This window comes from Juglans regia, chromosome 6 (assembly GCF_001411555.2).
Source record: "Juglans regia cultivar Chandler chromosome 6, Walnut 2.0, whole genome shotgun sequence".
Taxonomy (NCBI): domain Eukaryota; kingdom Viridiplantae; phylum Streptophyta; class Magnoliopsida; order Fagales; family Juglandaceae; genus Juglans; species Juglans regia.
This window is the reverse complement of record NC_049906.1, coordinates 33,931,243-33,944,113: the sequence shown is the minus strand read 5'-3', so window position 1 is coordinate 33,944,113 and position 12,871 is coordinate 33,931,243. Positions and strand designations below refer to the sequence as shown.

The 12,871-nt window shown below is 38.1% G+C and overlaps 1 protein-coding gene across 1 annotated transcript; it reads left to right on the top strand.

The window, feature by feature from the left end:
* Positions 1–5,983: 5,983 nt before the first annotated feature.
* Positions 5,984–12,683, top strand: LOC109021158 (probable beta-1,4-xylosyltransferase IRX9H). The gene is made up of 4 exons (XM_019003729.2): positions 5,984–6,966; positions 11,337–11,586; positions 11,667–11,874; positions 12,224–12,683. The coding sequence occupies exons 1-3, from the start codon at positions 6,197–6,199 to the stop codon at positions 11,835–11,837; spliced, it is 1,191 nt and encodes a 396-aa protein (XP_018859274.1). The 5' UTR covers positions 5,984–6,196; the 3' UTR covers positions 11,838–11,874; positions 12,224–12,683.
* The last annotated feature ends 188 nt before the right edge of the window (positions 12,684–12,871 follow it).

Sequence of the window (12,871 nt, the reverse complement as noted above, 5' to 3'; positions counted from 1 at the left end):
AGGAAGCATAACTCTCAACAAAGTATTACAGAAGAGGAGCTCACGACCTCAGGAAGAATAGTGTTGATGACCTCACCACCTCAGGAGCGAAGAGCTCACAACTTCTCGAAGTAAATGAGCTCACAACCTCGGAACGTATGGCACTCGCAACCTCAAGAAGCAAGTGCTTGGGACATAGGGAAGCAGAGGAGTTCGCAACCTTGAGAAGCAAAAGAGCTAGCGACCTCAGGAAGACAAGTGATGCCGTCCCTAGGAGCGAAGAGCTCGCAACCTTGAGAATCAAAGGAGCACACAATCTTGAGAATAGAGAGCTCTCCACCTCGGGAAGTAGAGGAGCTCACAACCTTGGGAAGCAAAAGAGATCGTGATCTTATGAAGACAAGTGTTGGTGACCACAGGAATGAAAAGCTCGCAACCTTAGGAAGCATAAGAGCTTGCAGCCACAGGAATCAAAGGAGCTCATGACCTTGAGAACAAAGAGCTCTCCACCTTAGGAAGCAAGTCCTCGCAATCTCAAGAAGCAAAGGAGCTCACAACCTCAAGAATCATAGGAGCTCGTGACCTCAGGAAGAAAGTACTTGCAACCTCGGGAAGAATAGGAGCTCTCCACCTCCGGAATCAAAGGAGCTCGTGACCTTAGGGACAAAGTGCTGGTTACCTAGGGAGCAAAGTGCTCGCCACCTAGGGAAGAAGAGGAGTTCTCTATCTTGAGAATCAAAGTGCTCACAACCTTGGGAAGGAAAAGTGCTTACAATCTCAGCAAGCACTCAAGACAAAGTAAAATGATAGCAATCTGGACAAGCACAAGGATGAGACAAAGTGCTCGCCACCTTGGTCTGCACTTTGGGAGAAAAGTGCTCACTACCTAGGAGGAGCAAGTACTTACAACCTTGGCTAGCACCCTGGATGAAAGACAATTCATGGGCATGGAGCCCCTGAGCTTGAAGTTCACCTACTTGCAGCTGGCTAAACGGATGAAACAAACTCCAACTGATCACGATGAACATGTACATGTAATGTACACAAAATACCTACAGAATTTCCGAACGGACACTGCATATTGGAGGATAAAAAAGTAGAGGCTAATAAATTTGAAAACTAAGTTGTGTATGTCGTTAACACTAAAAATCTCAGTTATGTGCTAAGGTATAAGTTGCACATGGAGGGACCATCAACCCAGATTATTCGACCTAAACAGGACCAAGCCAAAATACCAAGGTGAACAAGTGATAGTCTGGAGATAAATGAGAATTTTCACTAAGGATCCATCCAAAGAGTCAACAACGTACCCAAATCAGCAAGCAAGAAGGGTGCAAAGACAAGCAAACATCATTGTTGGTTCGCTGGATCCCATCAGCAAGGCCAACGTTGAACTGGGCTAAAGCACGAAGATCTAGCCACACGACTCATAAGTTTAAATTCACGAAGGCCCTACTTCGAGCAACAGAAACTGTATTTCCCTCCTTCCCTCGAGGCATCCTCTGGAGGCTACAGCCAACTTCACTGCACCTTCCTTCTAGGCATCCTAGAGAGGTTGTGGCCTTCTTTGCCCATTCCCTTGAGGTATCATCAAGATGCTAGGGCCAACCTCGTTGCACCCTCCCTTAAGGCCTCCTCAAAAGGTTGCAGCCGTGTTTGCCCCCTTCCCTCAAGGTGTCCTTGGGAAACTAGGGACAACTTCAATGCACCTTCCCTCGAGACATCCTCAGAAAGCTAGGGTCGGCTTCGCCACACACTCCCTCGAGACATCCTTTGGAGGCTACAACCGTCTTTGCTCCCCATCCCTTGAGGCTACCTTAGGAAGTTGGGGCCGACTTTACCCCTACTCTCATAAGGTTACCTAGGGAGGCTGGAGCTGCCTTTGCCCCTTCTTTCGAGACATCTTCGAAAAGTTGGAGCTGGCTTCACCACACCTTCCCTCAAGGTATCCTTAGGAGGCTACAACCGTCTTCGCCCCCTTTTCCCTCGAGGCATCATCGGGAAGCTAACACCATCTTCAACACACCCTCTCTCGAGGCATCCTTGGGAGGTTGCGACCATTTTCCCCCCCATCCCTTAAGGCTACCTCGGGAATCGGGAGGCTGGGGTCATCTTCGCTTTTTTTCCCTTGAGGCATTCTCGGAAATATAAGGCTCCTAAACACATGACTATCATGGGCGTCACATCCTCATGACCCACAAGGATTCACCAAAATTGGGGTGTACATCCACTTGGTGATCTACATGCTCACAAACTAGCCAAGATTAAAGGGCACATCCTGAAGCTTGCGACCTGTAAGGATTCACCAAGACCGAGGGGTACGTCCCCCTGGTGATCCACAATGCTCACAAACTAGCCAAGATAATGAAGCTTGCGACCCACAAGGATTCACCAAGACCGAGGGGGTACATCCCCTAGTGATCCACGATAGTCACAAACTAGTCAATGTTGGAGGGTGCGCCCCAAAATTGACTTCATTGAGGTCCATTTTAAGTTACCAAGATCACTTCTCACTTAGGGCTTGGAAGTAAAAAGGTAGGCCAAGTCAAAATAACTCAAAGAAGATGCAAGGGATGCAGTGAAACCGTAGGCAATAAGAAGTGGCAAATGACAAAAATAAAGAAGGGAGAGGAAAATGTAAAGATAACAAGCAAGAGCAAGTTTGGGATTTTCGACGTCCTCTTAGCAAAATAGGTCGACCAGGAGAATCAAAGGTATTGTTGGGGTAAACTGAGCACAAGTATGAAACTCACTGAAGGTCCATGGCAGATGAAAGGCCACTATGATAGGAAGGAATGGAGAAAGAGAGGGTCTGACAATAGATAAGGCTTAATCAGACATTGAGGAAAGATGAGACATGAGGTAAAGGGACAAGATATAAAACAAGGAGAATAGACTTGGATGTTGAGATGAATTGAATTGAGTTGCGAATAGTAATATTTTGTTGATCCCATTAAGATGAGTTTAACATTTTTAGGTTTAGATGAGTTTAACTTTTTATGTTGAAATGTATAAAGTAGGTTGTGATAAGTTTAACTTTTTTTATGAAAAATTGAAAAAGTAGTAAGTACCATCAATGATTGGTTTGAGATGAGTTGAGTTAGGTCCAACAACCAAACACAACATTAAAGAGGACGAGAATCAACATAGAAGGTGGTGAGTTTCATTTTGGGATATGGAAGGATGGAAATAAGCATAATGCTCCAAAACCATTTTTTGTAGAGAAAACTCTACGAGAACAATTGTAGAGAGCTTAATAAAGATGAAAAGCTTGTACTAAACTCTACTTGTAGTGGATTTTACACCCTACATCTGTAGATGTAGGCTTTAGTTAGTACTATTCATCCAGGTTCAGGCCCGGGAACCCGGGTATACTCGGGTTGGAACCTGGACCAGGTTAGCCCGGGTCTAACCTAGGTCAGAACTCAGATTGAAACCAGTTTTTAAAAATATTTTATTATTATTATTATTTTTAAAAAGATCAAAGCCTAAATGTTGTAAATATTTTTTCATAAAAAAAATATTGATGTAACATTCAAACTCTATTTATTTAATTTTTTAAATCAAAGCCTACATATTCCTTGACCATTAATAAAAAGCCACATGGAGAAGAGAGTAAAAAAAATATATAAAATAGATAATTCATTGAACATAATATGCATTTTTCTTTTGAGTTTTTATCCATTTAGTTGTTAGAAATGAAAAAAAAAAAAGACATCAAAACATTCAAACCGATTGAAAAAAAAAAGTGTTTCGGGTTTTTCTATGTGGGTATTGGCTCGAATTTGTTCTAATTATTTGGATTTTAGATCGAGCCAGAAAAAAATTAGGCCTGGATAAATAGGCCTAACTTTAGTATCGAACCATGTAAATATTAATCCTTTTTATTTCCTTCAGTTTATCATTAAGCAAAGTTATGAATGAACCCTTAAACATGATACTACCACCAAGAACCACGACATGAAGGGAAAATGTCATCCTATCATGCTGTTGAGATAAAAAAAATTAATCAACAATTTGTATTTAAAACTGTGCAATAAATAAAAAATCTACAACAATATTTTACAAGTCAAAACTGTGTGACATTCAAAACTACGGTTAAGAAAAACACTGCCAGCCAACCAAAATTCAACACACTTTGTCAATCTACCAAAATCTACACATTGTGAACCTTGTATTCAGATAATATTTAAATGTTGAATTAAATTGAATTGAAATAATAAAATATTATTTTTTAATAATATTATTATTTTAAAATTTTAAAAAATTAAATTATTTATTATATTTTATATTAAAATTTTAAAAAATAATAATAATAAATTAAGATAAATTTAAGTTACAAACAAAGCCTTAATACAGTAACTCAAAACCATCGAAATGTACATGGCTTTGTCAAAATTTCCATCAACGTTCCATCAACCAAGAGGTAAAAAGGTGAAAGGGGGAACTGTACATAATCATATTGCTTTGCACGGTAGAAAATTGGTCATGTATACATGCCTAGACAAAATGTCTTACGTGGCATGTGACATGACCTTTCATTATGTAGTAGATGTCAGATGGTGATAGACAAAATGTCCAACAAAAATTTGACAACGAATGTTTTTGAAAAATTCAACCTTGGGATCTTTCTGGTGAAGGGTCAAAATCAATGAACGAGTAGCTTATTAAACATGTTTTTTTGTTTTTTTTTTTATTTTTTTTTTAAAATTGAGTTTTTTTTTTCTCTCTCCAACATTTAGATTCTTTATTTCTTTCGATTTATCTTAATTTATTATTATAATTTTTTAAATTTTAACATAAAATATTATAAACAATTCAATTTTTTTAAATATTAAAATAATAATATTATTAAAAAATAATATTTTAATAATATTTTATCATCTCAATTTAACTCAACTCAACTCAGTTCAACATCTAAACGCAACCTAAATATAATTTTTCGATGGTAGTTTAAGAAATTCTTAAAAAAAGTTTATATTTTTTGTATTGAAATTTTAAGAGATTTTTTTATTTTTTTATCTTCCACATAAACTTAGACATGTAGTTAGATTAAAAAAAAAAATCATTTTTGGATAATATAGATTTTTTAACATTTTAAAAAACATTTAGATTAAAATTAAAAAAAAGTAAATGTTCAAAAATCAGGGATAGCTAAGAAATATTTGATTCAATTCTAAGGCCCGGTTGGCGATTTGGATGCAAAAAGTATTTTATCTCATATTCTATCATCATTATAATTTTTTTGAATTTTGACATAAAATATAATAAATAATTTAAAATTTTAAAATTTTAAAACAATAATAATATTAAAAAATAATATTATAACAATATTTTATTCAACTTTTAACTTTAATCTCAACTCACTATCCAAACAACACTTAAAATAATAAATACGATTGACTTGCGACAGGCATAGTAACAAATGAGACGATAAGTTTGTGGATTCTAAGAGTATATGTTTACAAAATAATTATTTTTTTAGATATTTACAAACTATTTCATTATTATTTTATATTATGTATAAACTATTTATTATTATTTTTGTTACTATTTACAATCATACAAGATACTTTTAATATTTAAACGAAGCCTAATTCTTATAAAAGAGTAATAAAAGAAGGAAAAATGATATACTTACCATTATTTTTTTATAATTTACATATAATTATGTTTCTTATAAAAGAGTAATAAAAGAAGGAAAAATGATATACTTATCATTATTTTTTTATAATTTACATATAATTATGTTTTAAATGAAAGATATTTTTATAAAATAATATAATTTTATATAAATACACTCATATTAATATATGATTATATAAAAATTATAAAAAAGAGTTGTACGTGGTATTGTCGAAGGATACAAAATACGTCTTTTTAGACCTTTTAACGAAATGCGGTTTGATAAATTGAAAAAAAATTACCGCCAGTAATCAAAACAGGGAATGATTAGCGTAAGTGAAGAGAAGACCACCGTCTTGCACAACTGGCCACGCGTTACTCAGAACGCGTACCACTACTCTCTCTCTCTCTTCTACTACCTACTCATTTCTTCACTCTCCGCTCAGTCTAGATCTCGTCTCTGCCGCGCGAAGCTTCCTTTTCGATCCGTCCCTTCCTCGATCCCCCATCTCAACTAGAGTTTCTGAAGCCAGATTACGACTACTCGAAGATCATGTAGTTGGATTCTTTTTATGCTTTGTGTAATCCAGTAATGGCATCGATTCGACGGACGTTATCGCCCTATCACGATCGCCCGTACCAGAACGGCGAGGATCCCTACTCTCCAAAGCTATTTCCCAGCTCCAAATATTCGTCTCCATTGCAGGACTTCGCGGCTCGTTTCCGCCGATTCCTCGGGTATCCGCCGCGGAAAGGCCAGCACGGCTGGAGACGAGCGTTCTACAGGTGTTTGTTCTTCTTCTTCTTGGGTTTCTTGCTGGGTTTGGTGCCCTTCGGCCACGTAGACGGCGACGACATTCGGGCCCAGAGCCACGACTTCTTTGAGATCAAGCCCCCGCTCCTCAATGTTCACCAAAACGACCTATTCTTGGCCCACCAGCGCGAGGCCTCCGACGATCGTGTCTTGGTGGGCGAAGTGAGCTTGGGGGAGAGAGTGAGGTCCGATTTGGTGCCCCGGAAGCAGCTGATTGTGGTGACGCCTACGTATGGCCGGGCGCTCCAGGCGTACTTCTTGAACCGGCTGGGTCAGGTGCTTCTGCTCGTGCCTCCGCCGCTCCTGTGGATTGTGGTGGAGACGAAGGCGGCGTCGATGGAAACCGCCGAGATACTGAGGAAAACAGGAGTTATGTACAGGCACTTGGTGTGCGCTCACAACTCCACCCATGTCAAGGACAGGGGTGTGCATCAGAGGAACACGGCCTTGGATCACATTGAGCGCCATAGACTCGATGGCATCGTTTACTTTGCCGACGACGATAACATGTATTCCCTCGATTTGTTCCAGAGCTTGAGAGGAATTAGGTTGGTACTCCCACTTTTAGCTTTGATTTCCATTATCTAATTTTGGGGGTACTGCTGATCTAAATTTGACGATATAAATAGATTTTGTTATCGCAGTAGGAGTGATTTGGTTGTATTTATTACTGTAAATTCCTATTTAGAAATGCTGCCGGAGCTAGCACATATATATCTTGCTTGTGGATTCGAGCTTCTGCGTGTTGTGTGTAATTTATATAACCTAATCCTTCTGTTTGAGATTGGAATAGTAGTATGAAACTGTTCTTCAGACGGTGATCTCTCCTCTACTACACCCTCCTGGCCCTGTAGCTCCTCCAAGAAGAAATTCATCTGATGCTTAACATTATCAAGCACTTTTTCATTCCAAGTCTTTAAGTCTTTCTTCAATGCTTTTAGTTTGCAGTCCGAGATGAAGCTTGGGCTTCCTTGAGAATTATAGGAAGACCACCATTATCTAGCCTTGTCTACAAAACCTTCTATTTTCAGCCATATATGCTCAAATTTGAAATTCCTTCAACCCCCTTAATACCTTCAAGGTCTAGAATAATGGGAAAATCATCCAAATAAAGTCTAGATAGTCTTGTTTGATATTGATTAGGAAAATAGTTTGTAATTAGGTGTTTTTCTCTTGTATACTTTCTGTGTACTTGTGTGATACCCCATATGATAAGGATAAGGGTAGGTGGTGTATAAGATCCTACATTGCTTGGGAAGGAGAAGTTCTTGCTCTTTATAAGGTTCTAATGGGACTCCAATTGTATCATTGACTAGTCCTTTTGGAGTATAGGCCATGTGGTTTGGGCCTTCCATTGGGGCGTTACAAATGGTATCAGAGCCTAACCCAACCAGAAATGTGGGACTTGAGCCATGCCACTTACGAAGGACAGACCCGACAAGGACGTCGGGAATTTAAGGGGGGGAGATTGTGATACCCCATATGATAAGGATAAGGGTAGGCGGTGTATGGGATCCCACATTGCTTGGGAATGAGAAGTTCTTGCTCTTTATAAGGTTCTAATGGGAGTCCAATTGTATCATTGACTAGTCCTTTTGGAGTATAGGCCATGTGGTTTGGGCCTTCCATTGGGGCGTTACAACTTGGGATATGCCTAGTTACATGGTTGAATAAATTTCTTACTTATAAAAAAAAAAAAAAAGGATTAGGAAAATATGCCCCTCAAGCTAGGGATATAAGAAATATTTCTATTCTAGACCTAGAAGGATTGTTAGACCACATGAAAGAACCTCCAACAAGAGGAACATCCACAAGATTTTGCTTAAAAATGAAGTCCTAGAATTTCACCATAGCGGAACTAAGATGAGATTCACCCAATCTTTTACTTGGAAATCAAGGGACATTGAAATCCCACCAAGTACAAACATGTAATGCCCAAATGAAGGCCTAATCTACTCTAAAATGGCTAATCATTGGTACAATTGGAGACCCTTTGAAACATTATAAAGAACAAAAACTTTTCTCTCCCATGCAATATAGGATCTCATTCACCACATATATTCACTCAATATAGGATATCACAATTCCCCCCTAAATTCCTGATGTCTTTGTTGGGCTATTCCATCACAAGTGACATGGTTCAAGTCCCACATTTATAGTTGAGATGGACCATTTGTAAATCCCCAAGGAAGGCCCAAGCCACACTAAGGCCCTACTTCAAAAGAACTAGTCAATGGTACAATTGGAGTCCCATGGAACCAACTTCTCACTTCCGTAAGATCTCATTGGCCACATGTAGTCACTCAATATGGCGTATCACAAACACTAGTTAGCTCCTCCCAAGAATACCTTCTTTCATTGCAAAATTTGGTCCAAAAATTCCTACAAAGCCCACAAGAAACCATTCTTCTAGATTGTTTTTAAAGAAACAAGCCATGATAAATTCCCCCACACACTTTGCCAATATCTCCACCACTCTATTATCCCACATTACCATAATTCCACCAGATGCCCCTCTAGAAGCTAAAGAGATCCATCCCACATGATGGCACCCCAACAAACTCCAAACAATGATTCTTGAGATGATTTCCAGCTTGGTTTCATGCAAGCAAACAATATCTATCTTCCATTGACAAAGTACATTTTTAATTTTAAGAAGCTTGTCAACTTCATTTGGCCCCCTAACATTCCATTGACTCAAGGTGCAACACTTTCTGGCAATCCTTTTGGTGCCACCCCTGGTTGAAGAATTGGAGTCTCCATTGTCCTTATATCGAGACCCAACATGAACCTTTTTTTAGTGCATGTTTGAGATTGTGGTGGGTAATATAGCTCTTAGCTTAAGGTTTATAGCTGTAGAGCTTAAGTAATAAGCTCTACTATTAAAAAACTATTTACTATTTGGTAACTATATGCCTAAAGTACTTTCAAACATGTTACATTTGTTTGGAAACAATATAAAAAAGTGTTTTTTGAGGTAGAAATGACATAGAAGGTCATTTGAAAGTCGTGTTCCTTTGATAATATCAAATGGAAAATCTGTAATTATCTAAAAGTTGTATCGGTATTTTTGCCCATTGATAGTCTTTTTTAAAATTGGAATTACATTCCTATGATGCTTTTTCTCAAACTTACTTTTTAGCTTATTTGAGATTAAAAAGTACTTTAATATGTAATATCCAAACAACCTAGTTTTATCATTTTAGAGCTTTTAAGGCTATTTAAGTACTTTTTAAGATCCCTAACACAACCTCAAACAGGTCCTTAGTATGGGTAACCTGAATCAGCTTTTTGACTCGCCACTTATTCCTAGGCTAGGTTGTGCGATCTGGACAAGCACAATTGTCTCTTTCCCCTTGCCAAGCTTAAAGAATTTTGGCCTTTCTTCCCATCTTCTAATATAAACAGGCCAGGATTGTTTCCAACTTTATTGAAGGGCGGGGCCTTTATTACGAACTTTGATAACCCCTATCTCCCCACCCACGGGCTCGCTTCTTCTCAGTGAGCTGCAAATACCCACTTTTGCCCAAGCCATATTCAAGTCCACCTTTGTTAATAAGTTGAATGACTTCTTTAGCATACTTGATATCTCCTTTTCTGCTATGCTGCTGTTGAGAACACCAACGCCATCCTTTGTTGCGTAGGTTTTGGTTTTATAAGATGCGGACAGGTCAATTAACTTCTGCAGCCTTGGTTTTGCCCCTGCTTGCCCTCAATGACTATTTCATCACCTTCCTTGTTACCCATTCTACCTGTTAGGAAGCAGAGTTGCCGAAGCTTTGACCCAATGCTTCCCAAACTGCAGCGTACAATCTCTTGACCACCGGGACAACAGTCAGTGCTTTATGTATTATCTCCTCTAGGTATACCCCACAAGCCAAAAGCTTGTACAATTTCAGCACTTCTTCTCTACACCAAGGAAAGAGTGGAACGGAGCCATCACTCAAGAGTTCCTGGCTAAAAGCTAACTATCCTCTTGGGTCTCTTCCTTCTGGTATTACCAAAGAATCTCACCAACCACCTCCGCCAAAATCCAACAGCATCAAGAGCCTTCCATGTCTGTTATGCCCCCATTCAATAATGAGACTTTGTTCCCAACTCGAGAATATGTTGCATTGCATCCAATAACTCCATCAACTAGGAAATACCGATTCTTCCAACCATCATCGTCGTACATGCTCCCCTACTAATACGGATCACTATGATCTTCTCTTTTGCCTTAAACAAGAAACATTTTTATTCAACTAAAAACCAACATTCAATGCCCCTGATTCAAAAAAAGGTGCTCTCAGTAAGGAAAAGAGGAAGAAGAATGAAGTTACCTTCCTCAAATCACCACAGGGAGTCATTAGAATTCATGCACTATAGAGAGAGAACTCTCAGGGAAGATCTTAATGGTGGATAACTTGAAGAAAAGGAAACAAATCCTTTAGCCTTAAAGTTGCAAAAAGTAGATTACTTTATATTTTAATCCTTTAATGGTGCAAGAGTTATGAGGTTCATTGTTTTGAATGTCATTTATCTTATTCGGTGCAATTGTATGGTTTCTCCACACACCCTCTCCACTCCCCCCTTTTTTTTTCTCTCTCTATTTTTCTCTTATTGGAGTAGATGAGCTAGCATCCCCCCCAATATCCTTATCTTGAAGTGGGGAATAAATAATTGAAAGAAATGAGAATTCAAAAGGAAGAAAGATTGAAATTATTACTTTCTAACCACTAGTTCTGAATGAATATAAGGTGATCATATTTATTGAATGGATTCCGTCACTTTGAGAAGCTTTTGATATGGATTTTGGTATGTACTCACTGTTTAAAAAAAGTTTTATTTGTTGAAACTTTATCATTAAGAATGAATTACACCTTGCCCTACCTGCCTTCTCTTGGAAAATCATAATATTGTTCTACTCGTGATTTAGCCGGTTTGGCACTTGGCCTGTTGCTATGGTTGAACAAAGCAAAAACAAGGCCATATTGGAAGGCCCAGTATGCAATGGAAGTCAAGTAGTTGGATGGCACACAAATGAGAAAAGTAAGAGACTTCGGAGGTTTCACGTTGATATGTCAGGATTTGCATTCAACAGTACGATCTTGTGGGATCCAAAGAGATGGCGACGCCCCACCTCAGTTCCAATTCGACAGTTGGACACAGTCAAGGAGGGTTTCCAGGTATACATCATAGAGCTGCTTCTTCCAAATTTTCTTTGCAATATCATTCTTTGTGGACTAAGTTCCATGTATTTCCTCAGGAAACCACATTTATGCAGCAAGTGGTGGAAGATGAAACTCAAATGGAAGGTACACCACCCGGTTGTTCAAGGATAATAAACTGGCATCTTCATATGGAAGCCCGACATATCGCTTACCCTAGACGCTGGCTGCTTCAGAAAAACCTCAATGTTGTCCTCCCAATTAATTGAATCAAACTTCAACACTGCAATTTTGATGCCTTGAGAGGTAAGATCTTATTTGTTACTATTATTATTATTATTATTATTTATTTATTTTTTTTTTATGAATAAGAAGTTTCATTCAACTAATTGAGAAAGTACGTGCAAGCCTGCCTCAGCACATAACCAAAGCAGCTTAATGCTGCACATCACTTGCACTCAAACTAAACGGAAAAAAAAAAACTATATAAAAGATACGTCAAATACAGAGATAGATCCGATAATGACACAAAACAGTGAGCTCTTAAATTTTTATTTTTATTTTTTGCGCTTGGAACTTTCTACATTTGTAATATTTGACCTGCCCCTACTTATAAAATAAATTAATCTAACCATATGGCTTTGTTTCATGACAGTGTTTCCATGCTTATTGTTGGTGGTTCGTTTGTCCCTGGATTGATCTTTTGCTTCGATGTTTCACCATCGGCATTAAGCAGCAATACTTGTGCTCTGCTGGGAACAACAAAGAAATACAAGATTTGTGATTTTTGTTTGTTGAAGTTTTCCAGCATCATATTCTTTCACAGAAACGAAGTTCCATTTTTGTTGTAGAGTTTGGTTGGTTGGCTGGTCGGTTGGATGGTTGGTTGGTTGGTTGGTTGGTTTGTTTGGTTGTTTTTTTTTTTTCCTTTTCTTTTCTTTTTAAGAGAGGGAGAGGGGGGTGGTTAATAGGACTCACCCTATGCGGCCAAAACCTAAGGTGTATGTGCTGTGGGGGCAGGATTTCTTGTGGAACTTCACTCTATATGTGAGAGTGATGTAGGCATTGATTGTATTGGGATAAAAAAAAAATAGGCATAGGCAACTTGTCCATCATCATACTTCTCAATTTTATCGTCTATAGGAATTTTATATCCATCAGTAATAAGATTTCATTAAATTATAAAGAAATTAAAAATTTTATGTGTAATTATTTTTGTTTATTCTTTACACACTCTATTAATATGATTAGTTTCATTATTTTTTTAATATAAAATAATTATTTTAGTCAATTATATAAGTAA